General features: G+C 41.1%; 2 protein-coding genes across 2 annotated transcripts; one reads left to right on the top strand and one right to left on the bottom strand.

Moving 5' to 3' along the window:
• Positions 1-357: 357 nt before the first annotated feature.
• Positions 358-10,610, bottom strand: TDP2 (tyrosyl-DNA phosphodiesterase 2; the record flags this gene model as incomplete). The annotated part of the gene is made up of 7 exons (XM_080710290.1): positions 358-639; positions 1,958-2,128; positions 3,135-3,253; positions 6,000-6,091; positions 7,266-7,439; positions 10,290-10,378; positions 10,455-10,610. 7 exons carry the CDS (start codon positions 10,608-10,610, stop codon positions 358-360), a joined length of 1,083 nt encoding a protein of 360 aa, XP_080566416.1.
• A 338-nt stretch (positions 10,611-10,948) lies between these two features.
• ACOT13 (acyl-CoA thioesterase 13) lies at positions 10,949-26,528 on the top strand (the record flags this gene model as incomplete). The annotated part of the gene is made up of 3 exons (XM_080710291.1): positions 10,949-11,029; positions 19,631-19,815; positions 26,372-26,528. 3 exons carry the CDS (start codon positions 10,949-10,951, stop codon positions 26,526-26,528), a joined length of 423 nt encoding a protein of 140 aa, XP_080566417.1.
• Between the last annotated feature and the right edge of the window lie 806 nt (positions 26,529-27,334).

Here is a 27,334-nt window from a genome sequence, read left to right on the forward strand (position 1 = left end):
ATCCTGGCTTTTTCATTTAACATTATCTAAATTTGTGAAGTAGGACAAAAGACCTGGACCAGTAACTCAAGATCTTTCCTCTTTTGATGACTTATTTAAAAATATTAACTATTTTGGTACCTGACCAAAAAAAAAAAAAAAAGGTAGGCAATGTGGCCCCTGGTGGGATTCCAGCTGACAACCAAGAGCACTGCTAAGTTCTAGAGGCGTTGTGCCCTTTCATTAAAAGGCTTCAAAGGCATGCTTTGGTTCAAATAATTAAGAACAAATTCTACTTTGCCAAATACACAGAAACTCTACACAAAAATTCAAAACAAGACTACTCAAAACATTTAAAGCCCATATTTGGAATGCATCTCACAATATTACACTTAAGTTGCACAGAAGACCCCAGTGGTCGCTAGGAAATCTACCACAGTCCAGTTTTTCCAACCCAAGGAGGTCCAAACTTTGGGGAATAATGTGGCCCTCTTCTGCAGCTGCTCTGAGAAATATTCGATCAAAACGAAGTTTACAGGTGGCAGTTATTCCAAGATTGGTGTTCATCTGTGTATCCCATGTATACTGGCAATGCTTAGGTTTGCCCAAAAATTCCCAGACATCCAAAATGTTGTCAGGTAAACCACCATATTTAGTAACCTGAAAAGAGAAAGAAACAGTGTGAGAGTTTTGAAATATTGTCCCATCTCTTCTGCCATGAATTAATTTTGGGAATCAGATAAAACTCAAAAGGCTAGCTGGGTGTGGTGGCACACGCTTGTAATACCAGAATTCAGAAGACTGAGACAGGAGGATCAGGGTTCGAGGACAGCCTCAGCTATTTAGTGAGGCCCTCTGCAACTCAGCAAGACTGTTTCAAAGTAAGGAATAAAAAATAAGGCTGGGGTGTAGCTCAGAGGTAGAATGCCCCTGGGTTCCACCCCTAGTACCACACACACACAAAAAAACTCAGAAGGCTAGAACACACAAGGCCTCAGTTATCACTCTCAGTTTTTAAAAGCTCATGTGAAAAGAAGGAAAAATGATTACTTTGGTCTACAGATTTAAAGTACAGAATTTATAGGATCCAATGATGTCAACTGTTTTCACAGTTTTAATTGTAAAAACAGTATTCATTTTTACTTTTACCGTTTAAACTCTGTTACTTAAGTTTTGTGGGCGGAGGTGTAGCTGAGTGGTAGAGTGCATGTACATGGACAAAGCCTGGATTCAGTCCCCAGAACTAAATAGTAAGTATGTGTGGTAAAACCTACACTACATAAAGTGTATCATTTAATCATCTTCAGTGCACAATCCTATAGGACTTAAGTATTTCACACTGCTGTGTAACCATCGGCACCAGCCATCTCCAGCACCTTTTCATCTTCTCTAACTGAAACCCGTGTGTGTGTGTGTGTGTGTGTGTGTGTGTGTGTGTGTGTATGTGTGTGTGTTACCCTTTGTTGATTGGCTTCATTCTCTTAGCATAATGTCTTTTAAGATGCATTTGTGTTGTAATGTGAATGGTAGTTTTTCCTTTTTAAGGTGGAAACATTACACTGTCTACACATAACACATACAATTACACTGGGTTGCTTGTACCTTTTGGCTATTGTGAATAGCACTGCTATGAATATGGGTGTACAAGTAAGTGTTCAAGAACTTATTTTCACTTGCTTCTGAGAATATACCTACAAGTGGAACTACTAGGTAATATGGTAATTCTACTTTTAATTTTTTGAGTTCTTGAAAAATCCCAATGTGTCTCAACTGAACTATGAAGAAAGAAACTATTTCAGACCTCACCATGGTGGCTGGTAAGAAAAGGAACAAAAGCAAAGAAAGTACTGGCTGACTTGCACTTGCAAGGTTACACATACGTTTTGAGTGACTGGAGGGCTCATATTTATGGTCAAAGGAAACTAGTTTCCATAGCAAAAAAATCTTTCACAACCACCAAATTGACTTTGCTACTCACTTCTTGATCCCTTAAGTTTGTATCTCCTGCAAATATAACAGTAGCTGACTCTGGAGCCTCTTGCATTTTCTTTAAAACAATTTTTAATTGATTAAGTCGTTCCTTAGCATGCTCTTTGGTGCTCTCCAAATGGGAAGTCATAAGGTAAAGTTCATTTCCAGACCAATTCACCTACAAAAGGATGAATAATTATTGTTATGTTGATCAATGACCCCTAACTCTGAACTCTGGAAACAGAATTGAAGAATGTTTATTAAAATAAACTAAAACTGTATATTCAATACTATCCCTTTTAACTAAAAAATATCCATCCATCCATACATACATACATACATACATGGTGCTAAACCTGTCTATAAAGAAGACTGCTTAGCAAGCGTGACCTATTCCACATGTTCACCACCAGGAGCCTTTCCCTGCTGTCCCGGGCCATCAGTGGCTCACTCCTCTAGCCTCCCATTGCATGCTGGACAGACTGTTAAAGCCTCCAGACTGAATCAAACATGGCCACTTCTCTGTGAAGTCATGGGTTATTTATAAGCACAGAAGATTCTTATTTACTGCTCTATTATTAAGGGCCTGACACATAAAGACTCAAAGAATGCCACTTAAATGAGTGAATGAGAATCATTTACCATTTGCAATTAAGAAGATACAAGTTCCATTCTTTAGTATTAGGCATTCATGCTGTTCTATAATTTGTATCCTGCCTGCACCTCAACCTGTTACACACTTTGTGCCCTTCATACTCAACTGAACAGAAAGCTCATTCCTGCCTACATATCCAATATCCACGCCTTGTAACTCTTGTAACTCACAAACCTTTGCCAGGATGGTTTCTCCACAGGTATTCTTATCTCAATTCATACAATCTCTCCCTTACAAGAGCAACACATATGTGACTCATTTCTATAAGTCTCAAAGTACAACAGGAAGTATAAACATTCCTTTAGGTTACAAATTTGGAATGTTAGCAAATAGTCTTCAAAAAACATCCAACAGATTAAAGATATCATTTGCATAAATTTGTCTGTATTTGAAATTTATGTAGAAATCTCACAAAGTTCTTTAAGACTATATAAAAGAATCTATATGTATGCAATGTCTTTTTAAAAAGGCAACAACATGGAGCTATTTTAAAAATTCTATTTATAAACTTCAAAATTAAAATACTTACATGGACACACAAAAGATTTCTCATCATTTCAGTACTTGGAAAAGGAACAATCTCTTGGCTTTTTAATTTCACTCTTGATTTCTTCAACATTATAGCTGTGAAATATCCTTTTTCATGACCTTCAAAGGTTTGTGGAAAAGAATTTAGGCCAAGAAAATCAAGGGTATTTTCAGTTGACCACAAACTTCCCTATTAAATATTTTTTAAAAAACAGGTAAAATATATTTAGATGGTTCTACCTAAACTATTTCAAAATAGCCTGAGATGGCCAAGCATGGTGGTGCACACTTGTAATCCCAGCATTTGGGAAGCAGAGACCAGAGGATTGCAGTTTGTGGACAGCTTCAGCTACTTAGCAAGGCCCTTCACACCTGAGGCCCTTCACAACTCAATGAAACCCTGTTTCAAAAAATAAAAAAAATGCTAAAAAATAGGGCTGGGGGTGTAGCTTAGAGGTTAGAATGCCCCTGGGTTCTGCCCTCAGTACCACAAGGAAAAAAAAAAAAAAAAAAAAAAGCTCGAGATGCTAATAAAGTCCATATGATTACCTGCCCCATTCCAGAAGTTAGCCAGAATTATGAAAGAAATATAAATGAAGCTAGGGTGTAGGTCAGTGCTAGAGAATTTACCATGTGCAAGACCCCGGGTTATATTCCCAGCACCACAAAGAGAGGAGAAGAGGAGGGAGGGAGGGAGGCAAGGAGAGGGAGAGAAAAAGGAGAGAAATAAATGCATGCCATCTGCAAGAAAATAAAAGGGCAGTGAATAAAAGCAAATTTGTTTTTTTGTTTTGTTTGTGGGTCTGGGAATGGAACATAGGGGCATTTGACCTCTGAGCTACACCCTCTGCCCTATTCTTTATTTTGAAACAGGGTCTCACCAAATTGCAGAGGGCCTAAGTAGCCAAGGCTGTCCACGAACCCTGATCCTCTGGTCTCAGCCTCCAGAATGCTGGGATTACAAGCATGCGGCGCCACCATGTGCTTTCTGTCTTCTTAAAAAAAAAAAAAAAGAAAGAAAGAAAAAAAGAAAGCCGATGTGTGGTGCTCATTTATTTAAAAAATAAAAAGACTAAAAAAGAGGTCTAGAGGTGTAGCTTGCCCCTGGGTTCATCCCCTATACTGCAAAACGAAACAAACAAAAAACAGAAAGCAGGTAGAGAAATGGTAATTGGTTTCTCAAAGTGGCAAGAAATCACTTGGGGGCCTGTAGCAGAAAACAAGGAAAAGAACCAAGCACATTTGTTCCATCAACATTTGGAAACAGTACTAGGACAGCACAAGAGATAAGGTGTTGAAACAAGAACAGGAAGGCCAGTCAAGGTCTAGAGAGGGGAGTAACATGTTCTAGGGATCTTCCCCAGATCTTCACAGCCATTCATCACCCCTCTATTAACAGGAGACTAGGGGACTATGGAGAAACTAAATTTTAGAAGTTCCAGAGAGTTACTAGCTGCTTGGGAGGGCGGGATCCCTGTGTTAAAGGAAGGGTGAAAAGGGAGTAAGTTGGGGAGTGGTGAATTGGCCCGGGCCACCCCCCATGCCATTTTGGCATGGAGCTGTAACTATTTTCTGTATTTCTATTTTTTTAATAAACTTCATTAAATCCTCAAAAAAAAAAAAAAGGGAGTAAGTTGAGGTATGGGACGAAAAAGAGGGATTAAGTGAAAATGCGCCTACTTAGGAGAGGAAGCCTCAACTGCTCCCTCCCTCTGACCTACTTCCAGCAGGTAGGCAAAACAAACACACCACCTCTAACACCAGAAGCCAGGGAGCTAAATAATTCTCTCCTATTATTATTTTGCAGTAATTTTGCAAGACCTTTCAAAATAAAAAATAAAAAGGATTAGGGGTATAGTTAAGTGGTAGAATGGTCCTAAGTTCAATCCCCAGTACCAGAAAAATAATAACAAAAAAAAAAAAAAAAAAAAAAAACCCTGAGCTCAGGCTGTAACTCAGAGGTAGAGCATGTGCTTAAATACCAGCATCAAAAACAAAAAACAAAAAAACTGAATTTCACCAAAAGCCAGTGTTTCAAAATTTAGTATTGGCCAGGAATGGTGGCCCACGCTTGTAATCCCAGAGCTTGGGAGGCTAAGACAGGAGGATCGCACAGGTTCAAAGCCAGCCTCAGCTACTTACTGAGGCTCTCAGCAACTTAGTGAGACCCTGTTTCCAAATAAAAACATAAAATAGGCCTGGGAGTGGGAGGCAGAAGGCCACTAGGTTCTATCCCCAGTAAAACACACACACACACACACACACACACACACACACACACACACACACACTTAGTGTTTTGTATTTTCTAACACCTAGTTCCACCCCCAACCTGATTTTTCTTTTTTTTGAAACAGTTTCACTAGTTACTGAGTGAGGGCCTTGCTAAATTGCTAAGAGTGGCCTTGAACCCAACCTGAACCCGAGATCCTCCTGTCTCAACCTCCCAAATACTGGGACTAAAGGTGTGTGCACCATGGCTGGCTCAATATTTTATATTTTCTTGAAAAAAATCCATTTCAGTGAGTTTTTCACATTTATTAGCATTAAGGTGCATATAATATTTTCTATAATTTCTTTAGTAATCCTATACCTTGCTTATTTTTCTCAAAAAAATACTTACTTTGGTGGTACTGGGGGTGGAACACAGAGGCTTTCTACCTCCAGGCTATACTCCCAGACCTATTTTATATTTTATTTGGAAACAGGATCTCACTAAGTTGCTGAGAGCCTCACTAAGTAGCTGAGGCTGGCTTCGAACCTGTGCGATCCTCCTGTCTCAGCCTCTTTTCTCAAACTTTGATTACTATCTCTCATGGATATGTTTTCAAAGAAAAAGACAAATTAAATAACAGAAAAAGTTTACCTGTTATGATTTCATAACTTCTTGCTCTCTTCTTTAGGTAACTATAATATGGGGGAATTACTTCCTGCAGAAATACCACATCTGGGCTATACCTAATTAAAAACATTAATTTAATATAAACACCAGGTATATGTATACCATTTCACTTTCACCTACCTAAATGAAGGAAATTTCACAACATAAAACAAACACAAATCTATTACCCTCTAGGGCACCTAATACTCAACACTTATGCTGATCTTTGGTTAATTATGAGAAAGAGGTATGGTATTTAACACACAGTAACAAAAGCTGAGAATGGTGGTGCATGCTTGTAATCCCAGCATTTGGGAGACTGAAAGAGGAGGATCATAGGTTAGCAGACAGCCTCAGGTACTTAGTGAGGCCCTTTGCAACTCAGTGAGACCATGTTTCAAAAGTAAAGAATAAGGGGTGTAGCTTGGAGGTAGAATGTCCCCGGGGTTCCATCCTGTCACATAACACAATAATGATCAAATTAAAAAGAACTAGAGGAACAGGGATATAGCTCAGAGGAAGAACACTTGCCTAGCAAATGTGAGCCCTGTATTTAACTCACAGCACTAAAAAACAAACCAAAAACACTGGAATGAATGAAAAAAGAAACCACTGTCCTGAAAGCCTATAATGGTTCTATACTTTAATAGATGCTTTTAATGTTGTTTCCTGATCCTCTTTTTTTTTTGGGGGGGGGGTGGTACTGGGGGTGGAACCCAGAGGCTTTCTACCTCTGGGCTATACTCCCAGACCTTTTTTTTTAAAATATTTTATTTGGAAACAGGGTCTCACTAAGTTGCTGAAAGCCTCACTGAGTAGCTGAGGCTGGCTTCAAACCTGTGCGATCTCCTGTCTCAGCCTCCCAAGCGCAGGGATTATAAGCGTGGGCCACCACGCCCGGCTTCCTGATCCTCTTAAAACAGCAAAGGAAAAACTCCAGAAAACCCAAGTGGTTTGCTCAAGGTCACAAGGCTAGTAAGCCACAGAAATAGAGCTTTTTAGTAATTTTAATTTCATAGCAGTAATTACATATACAGCGTCTATGTGAAACAATTCCAGAAGGTTTCTAACAAAAACTGGTGTTCTCTCTCTATCCCAACCCAAGGCAATCACCTCAACTTTTATAGCTATATCTTCCCAGAACTGGACTTTGCCAGTGAACTGGACTAGGTCTAATTCTAAAGGCTATAACCTTATTTACAAAATATACATTATCACAATAAAGTACTGAGCAAAGGTAATGATACTTACCAAGTTAAGTAGGAACACACTCCTCGAGCCCTTTCTTGCAAATTATTTAGATCCAGCCCATCAATATTCCAGGAAATGAAAGTGAACACACTACCATCTTCATGCTGAGGATTTCCAGAAGGACTAAGTTTTGAACTAGTGGAATCAGTTGTTTCTTCACTGGTTAGGTCGACACTGGCAAGATCATAATAAAACACAACTTAGCCAGGTATGGTGGCACATACCTGTAATCTCAGTATTTAGGAAGCCAAGTCAGGAAGATCACAGGTTCAAGAAAAGGCTCAGCAAGTAGTAAGATTCTAACTAGTAAGACCCTATTTCAAAATTAAATAAAATACGGCTGGGGGTGTATCTCAGGGGTAAAATGCCTCTGGGTTTAACCCTCAACACCAAAATAAAATAAAATACAACAAATAATCTATAAATTCAAAAATATTGAATTATTTGTATTTGTAGCCCTCATTTTGCAGATACTGTTTGAGTATCCTTAATTAGAAAATCCAAAATCTCTCTAAAGCTGAAACACTTCTGACCCAATCATTTCAGATAAAGGATACTCAACCTGTAAATAAAACTTAAAAGTACCCTGAAGTATCTGTCTAAAGAACAAAAGACATATGACTAAGAAAAAAAAAGATTCTTACTGTGCTATCCAAATGTTTGCATGTTTGCTCACTCATACATTTATAGCCAAGTAAATCCTTTTTTTTAGGGGTACTGGAACTGAACCCAGAGGTAATCTACTTCTAAAATTCACCCCCAATACTTTATTTTGAAACAAATTCTTGCTAAATTGCAGAGGCTGGCCTTGAACCTTCAATTCTCATGCTTCAGCCTCCCAAGTACTGGGATTACAGGCACGTGCCACTGCCCAGCTGAACTCACTTTCAAAGACATGTACTATTAAAATAATCTTATAAACCAGGATATGGTGCATTAAGATGGCATATCTACTTTAATCAGAATAGTTCAATCTTTATCTCTCATGATCTTGATATTTTTTCAAGTTTCTGGAGTACAGGCTATCCATTTATTTTATAGAATGCCCTCAGTTTGAGTTTGTCTGTTTTCTTATGATTCGAATCAAACTGCATTTTTTTTTTTTTTTGCAAAGTGAAAGTATGTCCTCCTCAGTATATCACAAGAGCTTTTCCTTTATTTATTTAGGTAGTGAAGACTGAACTCAGGGGCGGCGTTCTAGCTCTGAACTTCACCCCCAGCCCTATTTGATTTTGAAACTGCATCTCCCCAAACTTATTACTCACTGGCCTAGAGTGTGTGGTCCTGTCTCAGCCTCCTAACTACTGGGATTACAGAAATGCTTTGAGATGCTTAAAAAAAAAAAAATAGCCAGGTGTGGCGGTACACACTTGTAATCCCAGAACTTGGAAGGCTTGTATGTTTGCTGCCAGCCTCAGCAACTTGTGAGGCCCTCCACAACTCAGTGAGACTTTGTTTCAAAATAAAGAATAAAACAGAGCTGGGGGTTACCTCAGAGGTATAATGCCCATAGGTTCTAGCCTTGGTACCACAAAAACAAAAAACAAACAAAAATACAAAAAGAATAAATGGGTCCCACTCCAGACTAATTATAATCTCTGGAAAGTGAGGTCCAGGAAAAGTGTGTGTTTGCTTACTGGAATTGAATGCAGGGGCATTCTACCTTTGAGTTATACCCCCAGACTGCCCAAATAGCTAGAACAACGCTATAAAAGCAGAATATATTTATTGAGAGCCTATCACGTGAAAAATATTATGTTAGTTGGGAAATCAGCAATGGATAAAAGATATTGTCTTTACCAAATGTGGAGTCTGGTAGAAGATATAAAATATTGAATGGCAATTAGACTGAGTTACTATGACAAGGACCACTCAAGAAGTTATATGAGTACCTAGAAGGGGAAACCAATGAAGATGGGACATCAGAGAAAGCTTTCTGGAGATAAGGTGGTTTCTTTGTTTTGTTTTTTGTTTTCTTGAATCCAGGGGTGTTCTACCTCTGAGCTACATCCCCAGCCCTATTTTATTTCTGAAACAGGGTATCATTAAGTTGCTTAGCACCTTGCTACATTGCTGAGGCTAATCTCCAACCTGCCATTCTCCTCTTTCAGCCTCCCAGGTACTGGGATTATAGGTGTAAACCATCACGTTCTGCTAGATGGGTTCTTCAAGATAAATATCAGCTAGCAAGAAAAAAGAAAATATTCCTAGCAGAGATAATAAGGCAAGCAAAAATGGCCCACTGACATAAGTTAAAGTTTGAAATGAAGTAAGAGAGGAAGGGTGGCAGACCACTACCCTATAAGGAGGCAGTGCCTTAGAGGCAGGGGCCTGTGAGCAATCCAGATTTTCTTCTAGAGCTGTAGTGTCGGAACTGGCTACAGGTCACTGAAATAACAGAGTGGGTGTGGATTTTAAAAAACAAAACAAAACCACACACGGATCTGCTGGGACACCTCAGAGCAAAATAAACAAAGCAAGGAGACTTCAAAGTTACCGCTTTTATTTTTCCTCTGGTACTGGGGATTGACCCCGGGGGCATTTACCTGCGAACTCCACCCTCCCCTGAGTGGCTGTGTGTGTGTGTGTGTGTGTGTGTGTGTGTGTGTGTGTGTGTGTGTTGTGTGTGTGTGTTACTGGGAATAGAACCCAGGGGAATTCTACCTCGGAGCTACACCCTAACCCTATTTTTTTTTTCTTTATTTTTTAAACAGGGTCTCACTGATTTGCAAAAGGCCTAAGTAGCTGAGGCAGTGATCCTCCTATCTCTGCATCCCAAATGCTGGGATTCCAAGCGTGCGCCACCACGCCCGGATCCCCTCTTTTATTAATAATAATAATAATAATAATAATAATAATTATTATTAATTATTTAGTTGTTTTGTTGTTTTGATCCAGGGTCTCGCTAGCTTGCAGGGAACCATCGTCGATAGAGAATTTCTGTCTCGCTGGTTTCACACCTCGAGCTCACATTATCTGCTCTCGTTCCCTCCCCGACCGCCCCCGGGACGCCCGCGCCCTCACCAGTCCTCCTCCGCCTCGGCGGCGACCCCGGGGCTGGCGTCCAGGGCGCTGTCCTCGGCCGGCGGCTCGAAGTAGGAGTTGAGCGCTCTCTGAAAGGCAAAGGCACAGCTTGGAGCGGGGGGGGGCGCCACCCGGCGGGGCGCGGGGCGCGGCGGTGGCGCGTACTTCCATCTCCCAGTCGTTCTCCGCCAGGTAGCACTGGGCCACGGCGGAGTCGCAGCTCGCCACCGAGGCGAACTCTTCGCACAAAAGCCGCCGCCGCTTCCCCTCAGGCTCATCCTCGCCCGCCGCCGCCGGCGCGGGGTCCGCCTCCGGCTCCATCGCTTGTCGCCTCTTCTGGCGTCGCGCGGCCGAAGGACCAAGGCGGTTCTGCGCAGGCGCGCTCGTGCGCCCCCGTCAGCCGCCCGGCCGGAAACGCGCGCTGTTTTCAGCCCGGGACGCGCGCCCAGGGCGACAGGGGCGTTGTGCGCGGGTGCGCGCTCGGTCACAAGAGAGCGCGGAACGTTCGTGCGCGAGCCCCGGGGACGCGGCGGCGCCGGACCTCGGGCACGCCGGGGGCGGGGTCAAGGGCGCTCCGCGCAGTGTCCTTGCTGTCTCCCAGACGTCTTTTCCCGCACTTGGTCCTCGCGCGGAGCCCAGAGGCGGGCGGTCTGTCCACGATGAGCGGCATGACACAGGGCGTGCGCGAAGTGCTGAAGGCCATGTTCAAATCTCCCGGTTATGATAGAGTTTTGGAAAAGGTATTGAGGGCGAAGCTTGAAGGAAGGGAAGGCGCTCATGTTGGATGCATGGGGAGCGCCGAGGTGGTCCGTCTGGTTAGGTTCTGTTCGAGGGCGCCTGTGAGCCCCGTGGTAATGATGAGTACCACCCGAGTGTTGTGCCAGCACGAGCGCGTAGGTTCTCTCGTCCACACCTAGGTGAGTACAGTTCTGACTCGGAGACAGCTCATCCTTCGCAAGCCCCTGTGGCACTCCGGAGAGAAAACCTGCACATTTAAGGGGCGCTACTCGGATTAGAAGGTAGCGGCTATTTGCTGTCAGATGTGAAAGCCAAGTGACTGGTAGAGCGGTGAATGGAGGGTACAGGCCATCCTCTGTTGTAGTCTGGGAGAAAGGCATTGGACTTCGGGAGAAGTTTGAAGGAAGGTGGAGGAAGACAGTTTATTTCTCAGACCAGCGTTGTAAGATACAAAAGTGTTTGAAGAGATTCATTTTGGGGGAACTCCAAGATAAACTGGTGCTGAGAACTGAGTTTTCAGTGTCTTTGTGGTAGGTCATTATGTTCCATGCAAAGCATTTAAAACTTAGCATGAATAACAAAAGCATTTGTTAGTCAGTTGAAAAATATTTAACCTAAGGACTTTAATATTTTCTTCTAAATGTCTTAGTGCATAGATGTCTTTTTTTCTGATTAAGGTAGAATACTGGGAAGTTTGGAAATAATTTGGAAATGGGGTTTAAATAATGAACAACTGCAGTCGTTTTTTTTGTTTTGTTTTTGTTTTTGTTTTTGTTTTGTGGTACTGGGGTTCCTGGAAGCCCTTCTACCTCCGGACTACACTCCCAGACCTATTTTTTATTTTTGGAAACAGGGTCTCTTAAGCCAGCGCGGCCCTCCTGTCTCCACCTCCCAAGTGCGGGGATTACAAGCGCGTGCCACCACGCCCGGCAACTGCAGTCGTTTTATAGGTCTTTCTCCTGGAAAACAACCCTGACAGTATTTTAACATGTAAATAATTGTACCTATCACTCAGGGCTTTTGTGAAAAACAGGAAATATCTAGACAATGTACTTAATGTTTTCAAATAGAAAATTTATAAAATCCAAGGACATTTTATTTTATGGGGAAAAGGGGATTGGGGATTCAACCCAGGAGCATTCTACCTCTGAGCTATATCCAGCCCTGTTTTTTTTTTTTTATGTTTTATTTTGAAACAGGACCACACTAAGTTGCTGAGGCTGGCCTTGAACCTACAATTGTCCTGTCTCAGCCTCACAAGTACCTGAATTACAAGCACAAGCATGGAGTAACATGCAGAACATTATTATTTGACAGTAACTTTTGAAAAAAGATGATGTAGCTGAGTGTGGTGGTGCACACCTGTAATTTCCGTATTTGGGAGACTGAAACAGGAAAATCACAGGTTTGAGGACAGCCTTAGCAATGAGCCTCTCAGCAACCTAGCAAGAACCTATTTCAAAACAACAAAAAACAGCCAGGCGTGGTGGTGCATGCTTATAATCCCAGTGCTTGGGAGGCTGAGACAGGATGATCGCACAGGTTCGAAGCCAGCCTCAGCTACTTAGTGAGGCTCTCAGCAACTTAGACCTTGTTTCCAAATAAAGTCTAAAATAGGTCTGGGAGTATAGCCCGGAGGTAGAAAAGCCCCTTGGTTCCACCCCCGGTACCACACAAAAAAAAATAGATGGGGGTGTACCTCAGACGTGGAATGACCCTGAATTCAGTCCCCAGCAACACAGGCACAAATACACATGATGTACTGATCTAAGAGAAAATTTGAATTACTTAAAAATTCTGTAGCAGGGCTTGGAGGTGTAGCTTAGAACAGTTGCCTAGCATGGGTGAAGTCTGCATTGAATCCCCAGCACTACAAAAAGAACAAGAAGAAATCGAATATGCCTGTTAAACCACATGTACAGAGTTTCTCAGAATTTGCAGCATCCAGGTGTGGTTTCGCACGCCTGTAATCCTAGTACGTGAGAGGTTGATACAAGAGCATTGCAGGTTCAAGACTAACCTCAAAACCTTATGAAACTCAGCAAACTAGTGAATCCATGTTTTCAAATAAAATAAACAGGGCTGGGGGTGTGGCTCAGAGGTGGAATGTTCCTGGGTTTTTGTGTGGGCAGAACTATAGCTCACACACAAGTTGCAGCGATGTTAAATAGTGTGTCCACATACTGTGTAGATAAGCACTGTCCAATATAAATATGATGTAGGCTACAAATGTAAGCCACTTGTATAACTATAAATTGCCTAACAACCACATTTTAAGAAGTAAAAAAAATAGGTAAAATAATTTTAGTAATTTAAGTAACTCAGTATATCCAAGATATTATTTTAATAAATCATCAGTAAAAGAAATTAAAGAGGTGACTTTTCTAAATCTATAGTGTAGAAACTGCCTGCCCACCTGATTCATGAATCAATATTAGAAGACATTTGTTTGTTTGCAGGTCTAGGGATGGAACCCAGGGGCATTCAACCTCCAAGCTATACCCTCTGCCCTATTTTTTATTCTTTATTTGAAACAGGGTCTCAGTAAGTTGCAGAGGCTGTTCGCGAACCACGATCCTCCAGTCTCAGCCTCCGGAATGCTGAGATTACAAGTGTGCACTCCCATGCCCGGCCTTTATTTTTTTAAGTGTTGAATTTTTCTATACCTAATCTTTGAACTTCAACATGAATTTTACACTTATAGAACTCCTCTGCTCAGACTCATTATACCACAGGTATTCAGTCCTGGTATGTGGCTAGTGGCTGTGAATAACACAAGTTGATATTCTGTGTTGGCTGGGCGTGGTGGAACATGCTTGTAATTCCAGCATTTAGGAGACTGAGAATGGAGAAGAAGCAAGGCCCTTTGCAACTCAGTAAGAGCCTGTTTCAAAAAATAAAAATACTAAAAAATAGGACTGGGGGTGTAGCTCAGAGGTACAATGCCCCTGGGTTCCATCCTCTGGTACCACAAAGGAAAAAGAAAAAAAAGGCTGGAAATGTAGCTTGGAGGTAGAATCCCTTGAGTTCTATCCCCAGTACCACAAAAAAAAAAAAAAAAAAAAATTAAAAAAATTAAAAATGGCTGGAGGTGTAGTTTGGATGTAGAATGCCCTTGAGTTCAAATTCTAGTACCAAAATTGAAGAGAAAAAAAAAGAGAGAGAACAGTAAACCAAAAAAAGTAATTTTTACTAAACCACCCTTGGAATTCTAGGATTTTCTGGAATATACCAACCAAGCAGAGCTTTTCTGGACTTCTCTATTGCTGTTTGGTCTGTGGCTTTACCATATGAATATGACAGTTTACTCTTCCCTGGCTTGGCACCATGTTTTTAGCTAGGGTGTCATCCCTCCCATGCAGGTAAGTGATTCCAGACTGCAGCTAACCTGCAGCAAATTCTACACAATAATGTGCCCTCCCGCCCTTAGAAGAAGAAGAGCTGTGAGTAGGTGTTGCACAAATCCCGAGTCTAGCAAAAAGAAGGATCCTTCCACCAGCCTATCTTCTCCAAGTTCAGGGCAGCAAAGATCTTGCATCTGAGAGAAATCTTTCCTGTGGTTACTGGGATAGAAGCCTTCAGAGCACCTATCTTTATAGGCATTCCAGAACAATCCAGTACAATTGCCACTTAGCTTTTGGGGAGAGGTGCAGTGATTGTTTATAGTCTTTACAGCACAAGTCTCACCACCACCACTATCCGGTGAACAAGAGTAGACTGTTATTTCAGCAGGTTGGATCTTCCAGGACTATTAAACCCTGTTTCCCCAGGGCTCTTTTGCTTACTGTGGCTTTTATTTGCTAAATTTTGTTACTTTGTGCTTCCCTTGGTTTGTATACTTGCTGTGGGCTGGACACCACCTTACCCTATGCTCTTTTGCCTGTGCCCCAAGTGTCTGCCAGCTTCACTCTTACCCTTCAAAGCCCTTTCCAGGTGACACTTGATGCCGAGGAACCCTCCCCGGCAGCCCCACGTTTCCTCTGGTCCACTTCCGTAGCTGGCCTAACTTTGGCTATGGGACTTCATGTGTAGTACTGAAAACGTGTTGATTTGCCCATCTTCCATGTCCACACTGACCTCTTTAGGAACCGGTCCAAAGAAGATGCCTAATGAGCGCTGGTCGAAGTTGCCTTGGACCCTTTGCCCTGACTTTTTACCTACTTAGCTAAGTTAGTCGTGACAGAAGTCACTGGATCTACTACTTGTTTCCACTCCCCAGAGTTCACGCTGCTTGGGGCTTCCAAGTTGATCTGGCTTTTACAGTCACACGCAGGAAGGTGTGCTCCAAAGGAAGTGAGCGGCCAAGCAGAAATCAGGAGATCTGAAAGGATCACAAGACACTTGGAAATTCAGTTCATTCAAGCCTTTTAAACTAAGCAGAGGAAAAAACAAAAACAAAAAAACTACAGAATAAGAGCCAGCAAAGGAAAATGTGGAAGAGGTACCTTTCCAACTCTGTGACCTCATAAAAGGCTCCACACATCTCCCCACAAGACACCTAATAAGTCAAGACCTAGTTGTCTGCAGCAGTCCAGATGAGATGGGAGAGGAGGCCAAACCTGGGACTTAAGAATCAGACTAGCTATTTTCTGTAAGATGGAGGTGACAATAGTATCCACATCACAGATTTGTAAAATTCAGAGTGCATGTAAACTTGCCCGCCCTGGTCTCTAACACAGCTGTTAACAGCTAATGAACAAGTGCACCCAGTAATCATAACTTTGAGGATGGAATTTTTGTTTGTTTTCTAATGTCCTTTCTCCAGCTAGGCATGGTGGCATACATCTGTAGTACCAAGTACTTGGGAGGCTGAGACAGGAGGATCACAGGTTCAAGACTAACCTCAGCAATTTAGCTAGACTCAGCTATTTAATGAGACCCTGTCAAACTAAAATAAAGCCGGGCCTGGTGGCACACTCTTGTAAACCAAGTCCTTGGGAGGCTGAGACAGGAGGATTGCAGATTCAAGGATAGCCTCATCAAGTAGACTCTCATCAGCCTAGCAAGACCTGTTTTAAAATAAAAATAAAAGCTGGGTGTGGTGGCGCTCGCTTGTAATCCCCGCACTTGGGAGGCTGAGACAGGAGGATCGCATAGGTTCGAAGCCAGCCTCAGCTACTTAGGCTCTCTGCAACTTAGTGAGACCCTGTTTCCAAATAAAGTATAAAATAGGTCTGGGAGTATAGCCCGGAGGTAGAAAAGACCCTGAGTTTCACCCCCAGTACCACTCCCCACACAAAATAAATAAATACAACAGGGCTGTGAGTATAGCTCAGCGCTAGAATGTCCCTGAGTTCAGTCCCCAGTACCACAAAGCACTATGGGTATACCTCAGAGGTAAAAGCCCCTGGGTTCAATCACCAGTGACACACACACGGGTCTTCCTACCCCTTTCTTCATGAGATAAGTAAGCTCTTCATTAGCATTTGTCCTCACAACACTACTTATTAACTCTGGGAGGCTGGATAGGACATTCCTTGTTACCTTCTATTAGTTTAACTTCTCAATTTTACCCAGGAATAAAAGAGTTGGCCATATATAAGAAGCAGTTTTCTTATCGTCAGGCTGAGCAGTACAAAATTAGCTATTTCAATATAAATTTTAAACCAGTTTCGAATACTACAATGTCTTTTGACCTATCATTTGGGGTTAAAAAAATAAAAATTGTGTTATATAGTGGAAAATCTAAGGCATTTGTTTTACCTTTTGTCTTCTCAATTGTAGTTATATAATTAAATGAAATTTTAAGAATTAAACTCTGCTAGCCAGGCATGGTGATGATAACACCTACAATCCCAGTACATAGGAGGCTGAGACAGGAGAATTCCAGGTTTGAGGCCAGTCTTCAACTTAGGGAAACCCTTAGCAACTTTGCAAGACTGTTTCAAAATAAAAGACCGATGGAGCCAAGGGTACACATGCCCTTAATCCCAATACTTGGGAGACTGAAACAATATTGCAGATCTATGGCCAGCCTCAGCTACTTACTGAGTCCCTCTGCAATTTAGTGAGACCCTGTTTCAATATAAAGATTTCAAAAACAAATAGTTAGGGGGTGTAGCTCGGCGGTCGAATGTCCCTGGGTTCCATCCCCAGTACTGCAAAAAGGAAATAAAAATTAAAATGAAAAGGGCAGAATGTAGCTTGGAGGTAAAATATCCCTGGATTCAACCCCCAGTACCGAAAGAAAAAAAAAATTAAATATCTAGAGCTAGGGATGTAACTCAGGGCTAGGGCAGTTGCCCAGTATGCAAGAGGCCTGGTGTTCAGTCCTTAGTACCACAAAAAACAAAGGTTATTTTGTCACTTGAAAATGGATGCTTCTCTTTTTAAAAACAAAATATCTTAGCCAGTCGTGGTAACACATACTTAGAATCCCAGTATTTTGCAGGCTAAGACAGGAGGATCAAAGGTTCAAAGACAGTTTCAGGAATGTAGTGAGACTCAGCAAACTAGCAAGACCCTGTTCCAAAAACAAAAAATAAAAAGGGTCGAAAGGGTTCAGAGGTAGAATGCCCCTGGGTTCAATCCCTAGTACCACAACAAAACAAGATATCTCTACTTCAAGAAAACTGTTATTCTATCTGCAATAATTTTCCTCCATTGCAGTAGTTTATGTACTTATCTCTTCCTTTAGACTGAACCCTTTAAGAGCAAAGATTAAATTTCATTCCATCTCTCGTCGCCCTTGCCTGACTTAGACTCACGTGGGGCTGTGGGTGAAGCTGTAGTTCGATGGCAGAGTCCTTGCCTACATGAGTCCTTGGGGTCCATCCCCCAAACTGCAAAAACTACTCACATAAGTGATTGGGTAAGAAGGGTCTACACCTTGTTCCTGCTTGGTGTGTATTTAGTTTATAAGGACATCTTGTGACTAGACTGATTGTAATAAGCAAATTTAATCCTCTTCTACCATTTTTTCTCTTTGAGTTACCTGCGTAAAATAAAACATGACAGTATTGTTTGGGATGGTTTACATTGTGTGTTTCCCTTCGTGGTTTCTTGTAGGATACACAGCAAAACCAGTGAAGCTGTGGTTGGTGAAACTCTCATGTCTTCCTGGTGGGAGCCATAAATGCTTTTACAAGGGATGTGAAGGTAGACAGACCTAAATCTAAATCTCAGTTCTGTCACATATTGGGTGACCCTGAAAAGAAACTAAACTATCTGAACATATCGGCAAAATGGAAGTTATCTCATCCTTATTATATAGTACAGTCAAGTGCCACATACTGACATTTCAGATACACTGAACCACAGATACTCTGGTGGTCCCATCTGGTTGTCCCATCAGTTTATAATGGAGCTGAAAAATCCCTATGAACTGGTGAAACATAGCTGAGAAGACAACTGCCCGAAAATAAAAATAAACCCCCAGAAAATTCACAGTAAAGAGTTTAGCAGAAGAAGCTTTTACAGATCTAAGCAAGGTCTTAAAAATTCAAATACATGGACCTCAACACTAAAAGGTTTTTATTCATAGAGAAGAATGTTCATGGTGTATTACCTGTTTACAAACAAATCTGTCATGAAAAAGTTAACCACCAGCATGGACATATTTCTGAAAAGAATGATATAGCTCATTATCCTCTACTTTTATCCTTCATCTTATACTTCTTCATTCTGATACTTTATAAATGATACAGGACCTTAAAAGTAGCAATTTAATTTTGCTGGATAGTTAAATTTATATTTTATATTAAAGTGGGCTTATGGTATAAGTTTATTATTTCTACTAACTCTCTGAATTAATAAATTTCTTCTAGCCTATATTTCAAGTTGTTTTGAACCATACATTAGTAGGTCACTTAATTTGGGGGGAGGTAGGGTACTGGGAATTGAAATCATGAGTATTCTACCTCCGAGCTACACCCCCAGCCCTTTTTTTATTTTGAAACAGGGTCTTGCTAAGTTGCTGAGTCTCACTAAGTAGCTGAGGCTATCTTTGAACTTGTGATCCTCCTGTGTCAACCTCCCAAGTACTAGGATTATAGGTATGTGCCACCACATCTAGCTTGTTAGTAGGCCACTTAAAAATTATGTTAAAACTAGGAAAATCCAAATTAAACCTATATATAGGTTATTAAAAGATCAGAGGAAGTCAGACGTGGTGGCACACGCTTGTAATCCCAGCATTCAGGAGGCTGAAACCGGATTATCGTGGTTCATAGACAGCCTCAGCTACTTAGTGAGGCCCTCTGCAACTCAGTGAGACCTGGTTTCAAAATAAAGAATAAAAAATAGGGCAGGGGTGTAGCCTGGAGGCCAAATGCCCCTGGGTTCCACCCCCAGACTCGCAAAAAAAAAAAAAAAAATCAGAGGGATCAAGTTACTTGGTTAGTACAAAAATCCAAGGAAACATTAAGAGATGCCAGGTATTGTAAGTAGCTAAGGCTAAAAAACTAAAACTGTTTAAATATGCATAGGAATGGAGTTTAGCAAAAACTACTCTAACTTTACATAACTGTTTTCTTTTAAAAACAATATTTCTGTTGTAAATTAGCACACTGAAGTTGAGTCAAATTTGTTTGGTTCTTGGTGGGCTGTTTTGATTTTTCAAATATCACAGAATAAATGTTCCTTTTCTTTTTTTTAACATTTAGGTGACTGTTGTCTCTGCTGCTCCTGAGAAACTGATCTGTGAAATGAAAGTAGAGGAGCAGCACACTAATAAGTTTGGCACGCTGCACGGGGGCTTGACGGCCACCTTAATAGACAGCATATCAACAGTGGCTCTGTTATGCTCGGAAAGGGGCCTCCCTGGAGTCAGTGTTGACATGAATATAACGTATGTATCGGCCTGCGCCCCAGATAACTTTTTAAAACTTGGTAATGCATTTCAAACAATGCCAAATGCATTTGTAATATTAATGAAGCATGCAATTCAGCCAAGTGCAGTTCTAAAATATTCCACGGTCTAAAAACCTACAACTGAAACAGTAACTTTCCAAGTACAACCACCCCTCACTCTCTGTAGGGGGTTGGTTCCAGGACCCCTTTTAAAAACCAAAATATTTAAATATGCAAGTCTCTTATATAAAATCTTTAGCGGGATTCAGTGGCACATGCCTGTAATCCCAATGTCTCAGGAGGCTGAAAGTGGAGGACTGCAAGTTTGAAACCAGCCTGGGCAATATAGCCAGTCTTTATCTCAAAAAATTAATTTTGGGGAGGTATTGAGGATTGAACCCAGGGGCATCTACCTCCAAGCTACAGCCCAGCTTGATTTTTATGTATGTATGTATGTATGTATGTATGTATGTATGTATGTATGTATTTATTTATTTTGCAGTACTGAGGATGGAACCCAGGGGCATTCTACCGCTGAGCTATACCTCCATCTCAATTTTTTATTCTTTAGTTTGAAAGAGGGTCTCACTGAGTTGTGGAGGGCCTCCCTAAAAACCTAAGGCTGTCCGTGAACTGTGATCCTCCTGTCTCAGCCTCCCGAATGCTGGAATTACAAGCGTGTGCCACCATGCCTGGCTTACTTACTTACTCATTCACTCATTCATTCACTCATTCATTCATTGTGGTACTGGGGATTGAACCCAAGGGCATCCTACCTCTGAGCTACACCCCATCCCTCTTTATTTTTTAATTTTCTTTCTTTCTTTCTTTCTTTCTTTCTTTCTTTCTTTCTTTCTTTCTTTTTTTTTTTTTTTTTTTGGTGGTATTGGGATTCCTGGAAGCCCTTCTACCTCCGGGCTACACTCCCAGACCTAATTTTTATATTTTTATTTGGAAACAGGGCCTCTTAAGCCAGCGCGGCTGGCTTCAAACCTGCGCAGTCCCCGTCTCCGCCTCCCAAGCATGGGGATTACAAGCGTACGCCACCACGCCTGGATTATTTTTTAACTTTTTGCAGTACTAGGGATTGAACCCAGCGGCTTTCTGCCTCTGAGCTATACCCCTAGCTCTATTTTCTTCTTTATTTTGAAACAGGGTCTTACGTTGTGGAAGGCCTCACCGAGTAGCTGAGGTTGGCCGTGAACCTGTGTCATCCTGTCTCAGCCTCCAAAGTACTGGAATTACAAGCCTGCGTCACCATGCCTGGCTATTTACTTTTATTTTGAAGCAGAGTCTCCATAAATTGATAAAAGTCTCACTGCTGTCTCAGCCTCCCAAGTAATAGGATTACAGACATGCGCTACCATGTCCACCTTGATTTTATTTTTTGTTTTTGAAACAGGATCTTGCTAACGCTGTCTTTAAGCCCGTGATCCATCTGAGTCTCCCAAGTATTGGTATTACAGGCATGTGCCACCATGCCTGGTTCAAAGTAAATTTTAAATGGGCTGAGGATGTAGCTTAGTGATATAATGGCCCTGGGTTCAAACCCCAGTATCAGAAAAAAAATAGTAAAATATGATGGCATCATTGTGTATAACCACTTGCATCCTCTCATGCACTTTCTATCATCTGTAGATTATTTACAATGCCTAATGTAAATACTATGTAAATAGTTGTCATACTGTATTGTATAGGGATTAATAAAAGAAACTGTATGTATTCAGTACACAACTTTTTCTTCAAATATTTTCAATCCACAGGTGGTTAAATTTGAGGATGGGGAAGCCACAGATACAGAGAGCCAAGTGTAGAGTGTGTATCAGTAGTGAAGGGGGAAGAAGCCCAAAGATCCCAAACATGAAACAGCTCCTAACACTTACACTGGCAGGGAGAAAATTAACTGATGGCTTACAACTGTTTCAAACACACCTTAAAAGTATCACTTGCTGGGCTGGTGGTGCACAATTGTAATCCCAGCACTTGGGAGGCTGAGATAGGAGGATCGCACAGGTTGGAAGCCAGCCTCAGCTACTTAGTGAGGCTCTCAGCAACTTAATGAGACCATGTTTCCAAAAAAAATATAAAATAGGTCTGAGAGTATAGCCCGGAGGTAGAAAGGCCCCAGGGTTCCACCCCCAGTACCACCAAAAAAAAAAAAAAAAAAAAAAAAGTATCACACAAATGTCTTGAGAGTTCAGTTGAGTACATATAAATAAAAATGTGAATAAAATTCAAAGAAAAGTTGAAAAACCATTCACATATACATGGCGGTCTTGATCCAGTAACTTGAACACAAGTGTCAGGCAGCAATCCTGGGTCTCTCACTACTGCAGAGAAGAGCTTTTGGGTTTCAACTATGTGATCAAGGAACTGTGCCCGACATGTCAGGCTGTCCCTCACTGTTGTGAAAATGCCTGCTGGGGCCACACTTTCCCAAAAAGAGAAATACTCAGTTCCACCATAAACTGGTACTATTGCCAGTTGCATTTAACTAAGAACAGTGCTCAAGGATTGCTCTTTCCACCTAAGCAACAAAAAAAAGTATTGAAAGGACAGTCAATTAAGAGGCCAGGCAGAACAGGTTAGGCTGAGAGCAACGTAACCAGACATGAAGGTGATGGAAATAATGCTGGCCATTGGGTTTTAAGCAGTCTGAATTTTTATTTTATTTATTTATTTATTTATTTATTTATTTATTTATTTATTTATTTTTTGTGGTACTTGAGATGGAACCCAGAGGCTTTCTACCTCCGAGCTATACTCCCAGACCTATTTTATACATTTGGAAACAGGGTCTCACTAAGTTGCTGAGAGCCTCACTAAGTAATGAGGCTGACCTTGAACCCAGATCCTCCTGTCTCAGCCTCCCAAGCACTGGGATTGCAAGCATGTGCCACCATACCAGGCAATCTGAATGTTTTATTAGGTTTATTTATGAAATATTCAGTCAGTTTCTCTTTGCTATGGGGATAAATTAAGGGTGCAAATAAGAGAATGTCACAAGATGCAGACAAATGCTCTTGAAATTAAGAAGTACAGAAAATAAAGGTTTTGCATATGTTATTGATGATTATTTAGCGATCCTTATCTTACTCCGTGCATTGAGGGGTAAAACCAATTGCTGAAACTTTTTTCTGAAAAAAAATTAAAATATTAAATAATATTTAAATTTTAAAATCTATTAAAAAATAGAGAACTTAGCTGAGTACACACTTGAATCCCAGTACTTGGGAGACTGAAACAGGAGGATCAGAGGTCTGTTTTTTTGTTCACTGCCAGTCTCAGCAACCTAGAGAGACCTCCTAAAACTTAGACCCTTTTCAAAAAATAAAGTAAGAGCGAGGCATGACTGTACATGCTTGTAATCCCAGTATTTGGGAGACTGAGACAGGAGGATCCAAGACTTGAGGCCAGCCTCAGCAACTTAATGAGGCCCTCTGCAACTTAGTGAAACCCTGTTTTCAAAATAAGTAAATAGGGCTGGAGGTGTAGCTCAGAAGAAGAATACCCCCCAAATTCAGTCACCAGTACTATAAAATAAAAGAAAATAGGGGTTGGGGTGTGTAGCTCAGAGGCAGAACACCTCTGAGTTTAATCCCTAGTAATACACACCACAAAAATAAAAATCGAGATCTTTAAGCCCAGCACTACATCTCATAATCTTCTAAGATATTTTGGCTTTCACAACCCTAAAGAACTTTTGTTAAATCACATGTAGTTTTGACCTTTACTATATGTATTGCCAAAAGTGTTGGCTATCATCAAGAGCTGCCTGAGCTTTAGAAATTGATTGCCTGCTGGGCGTGGCGGCGCACCCTTGTAATCCCCGAGCTTGGGAGGCGGAGACAGGAGGATGGCGCAGGTTTGAAGCCAGCCTCAGCTGGCTTAAGAGACCTTGTTTCCAAATAAAAATATAAAAATAGGTATGTGAGTGTAGCCCAGAGGAAGAAGGCCCCTGGGTTCCATTCCCAGGACCACCAAAAAAAAATTGATTGCCTAAACAGAAAATAGGACACAGTCTCAAAGGTTATAGATATTTCAAAAATAAATGGAAATTTCAGTCATTGAACACCTCAGATTCATTCTTTATACTAGCACTTGACATAATACCAATTTACTCTACCTGCATGTTAAATTTTATACTATACAGATCAAAGATGTCTTTTATAGAGCATAACTTAAGTAAAAAAAAAAAAGGTTCCAAAACAATGAAAGAAGAAATTCTAAAGAAAGGACTGCTGAAGAAATGTCAGCGTGCAGATCCCTCAGATTTAATGTTTGCTCATCTAGCAAAAGGTTTGTGTAGCAGTTGCTTAAGTTAATGGCTACTAGCCAGAATTCTTGATTCACAGGATGATGCTAGGCAAATTACTACTAAAAATGCAATTTTCATTTCTTTAAATAGAGGTACATGAGTTAAAAACCACCCTGTATTCCTCCTAGCAATTTAGTCCAACTATCTTCCCAGCCACAATTTTTTTTCCCCCCAAGTACTGGTGATTGAACTAAGGGCGTTCTACCTTCGAGCTACACTCCCAGCTCATTTTTTATTCTTTTTTTTTTTTTTTTTTGGTGGGACTGGGGTTCCTGGAAACCCTTCTACCTCCAGGCTACACTCCCAGACCTCTTTTATATATATATTTTTTATTTGGAAACAGGCTCTCTTAAGCCAGTGAGGCAGGCTTCGAACCTGTGTGATCCTCCTGTCTCTGCCTCCCAAGCGCGGTGATTACAAGCGTGTGCCACCATGCCCGGCTTTATTCTTTATTTTTAAATGGGACTCACTAAGTTGCAGAGGGCTTCATGAGGTAGCTGAGGCTGGCCAAGAACCTGTGATCTCCCAAGTAATGGGATTACAAGCATGTGCCACCATACCTGGCATTTAAGTCTTATTTTTAATTTGGCAAAAATCCATCTTTTATGACTTCATGCTCTATAAAAAGCCAAATACATTAAACTGTAGAGATGTTATTTCCATTTAAAATTTATCATTTTTTAAAATAGTCCTTACCCAGCCACATGGCACATGCCTATATCCCAGTTCTTTGGAGGCTGAGCCAGGAAGATCGTAAATCCAAAGGTTAGTCTCAGAAATTTAGACCCTATTTCAAAATAAAAAAATAAGAGCACTGGATATGTAATTCAGAGATAGAACATCACTGAGTTCAATCCCCAGTACCAAAAATAAATAAATAAATAAATAATCCTCATCCCACAGTTTAAGTTAGCTAAAGTAACTGAATTAAAGATAGCATTATTACAGTTGGGCAGGGAGTGTGTCTCCTAGAAAATATGTAGTCCTCTGTAGTCACAGGCTGCACACCCGCAGATTCAACCAAACTCAGATAGAATTAACTTCTAATTGCATTTGTGTTTAACATGTATAGACTTTTTTCCTTGTCATTACTCCCTAGACAATATACTGCAATAACTTACTCCATGGCATTTACACTGTATTAGGTATTATAAGCAATCTAGAGAAAAGTATGCAACAGGATTTGTGTAGGTTATACAAATACTACACTTTTTTTTTTTTTTAACCCAGGGGCATTCTATCTTTGAGCTACACCCCCAGCCCTATTTTTTATTCTTTATTTTGAAACAGGGTCTCACTTAGTTGCAAAGGGCCGTACTAGACAGCTGAGGCTGGCCGTGAACCGTGATCCTCCTATCTCAGCCTCTCAAATGCTGGTATTATAAGCCGGCTCACTACACTATTTTATATAAGCGACTTAATAGGTTTGATTCTGCAGATTAAATGAAATATTTCACTAGCCTTGAATAAGAAGTAGGAAACTTAAATGGGGGCTGGATAAGAAATGGGTTAAGAAAATGCCTTCTTAGCCAGGCGTGGTGGCGTACGCTTGTAATCCCCGCGCTTGGGAGGCTGAGACAGGAGGATTGCACAGGTTCAAAGCCAGCCTCAGCTACTTAATGAGGCTTTCAGCAACTTAGTGAGACCCTGTTTCCAAATAAAATTTAAAAAAAGGTCTGGGAGTATAGCCCAGAGGTAGAAAGCCTCTGGGTTCCACCCCCAGTACCAAAGGAAAAAAAAAGAAAAAGAAAATGCCTTCTTAGCCAGGAATGGTGGCCCATACCTATAATCCTAGAACTTGGGGAAAGTCACAGGTTCAAAGCTAGCATCAGCAACTTAGTGAGACCCTGTTACCAAATTAAAAAAAGTAAGGCTTGGGGGTGTAGCCCAGAGGTGGAATTCTCCTATTCTCCTAGATTCAATCAATCAATCAATCTCTCTCTCTCTCTCTCTCTCTCTCTCTCTCTCTCTCTCTCTCCCTCACACACACACACTCACTCACTCACTCACTCACTCACTCATATTTATGGGAAAATAAATTTGTGTGGATAAGAAACAGGTAAGATAGAAACTGGTCAGGACCAGTAAAATTTGATATTATAGAAAGCTTACCAATATTATATATTCTTGAACTATTTTTAGGTGGAAAATAAGTTACATAGGAAGACTTATGAGCTTGTCACAATTCTTTCTTATTCTTTGCCATTAACTATGGTTTCGTTTGTTTTCTTTCAAGGTACATGTCACCTGCTAAAATAGGAGAAGAAGTTGTCATCACAGCACATATTCTGAAGCAAGGGAAAACACTTGCATTTGCCTCTGTGGATCTGACCAACAAGGCCACAGGAAAATTAATAGCACAAGGCAGACACACAAAACACCTGGGACAATGAAGCGACCAGCAGGGCGACCTAAAGACATCCAACAAGTTACGAGCCATTGTAAATTAGAACTATTTAAAATAAATGACCAGAACCACAAGTAATTAAGAAGTATTTTCTTTGGGGACCGAGAGACCAAGTAGGGTAAAAGCAGAGGAATCTGTTCATCTGTTCTTCACTCTAAGCATCCTATGTGTTTGTGTGTGTGTGTGTGTGTGTGTGTGTGTGTGTGTGTGTGTGAGAGAGAGAGAGAGAGAGAGAGAGAGAGAGAGAGAGAGAGAGAGATAGATAGTTTTACTGGGGATTGAACACAGGCATTCTACCTCAGCTACACCCCCAGCGTGTGTGTGTGTGTGTGTGTGTGTGTGTGTGTGTGTTTTACTGGGGATTGAACACAGAGGCATTCTACCTCAGAGCTACACCCCCAGCCCTGTTTTATTTTTTATTTTGATACAGGGTCTTGCTAAGTTGTGGAGGGCCTCACAAGGTTGCTGAGGCTGGCCACAAACCTGTGATCCTCCTGTCAGCCTGCCAAGTTCTGGGATTACATGTGCCACCATGCCCAGCAGTCTTATTTTTTAATCATAAAAAAAGTTTTTAAAATAAAGAAGGTAGCAGGGCCATTGTAATGTAAGGTTACTGTAAAATTGAAGTTCAGTATTAAGCTAGAAGAAATAAAAATTAATGAGTATCTTCGTTTGGGCTTCTGTAATAAAATATTGTAGACCAGGTAGTTTATAAACTGAAATTTCTTACAGTTTTAGAGGCTCTGAAGTCCAAGGTCACAGCTCCAGCTGACCATCTGGTGAGGGCTTGCT

The sequence above is a fragment of the Muscardinus avellanarius genome (assembly GCF_963383645.1).
Source record: "Muscardinus avellanarius genome assembly, chromosome: 14".
Classification (NCBI taxonomy): Eukaryota; Metazoa; Chordata; class Mammalia; order Rodentia; family Gliridae; genus Muscardinus; species Muscardinus avellanarius.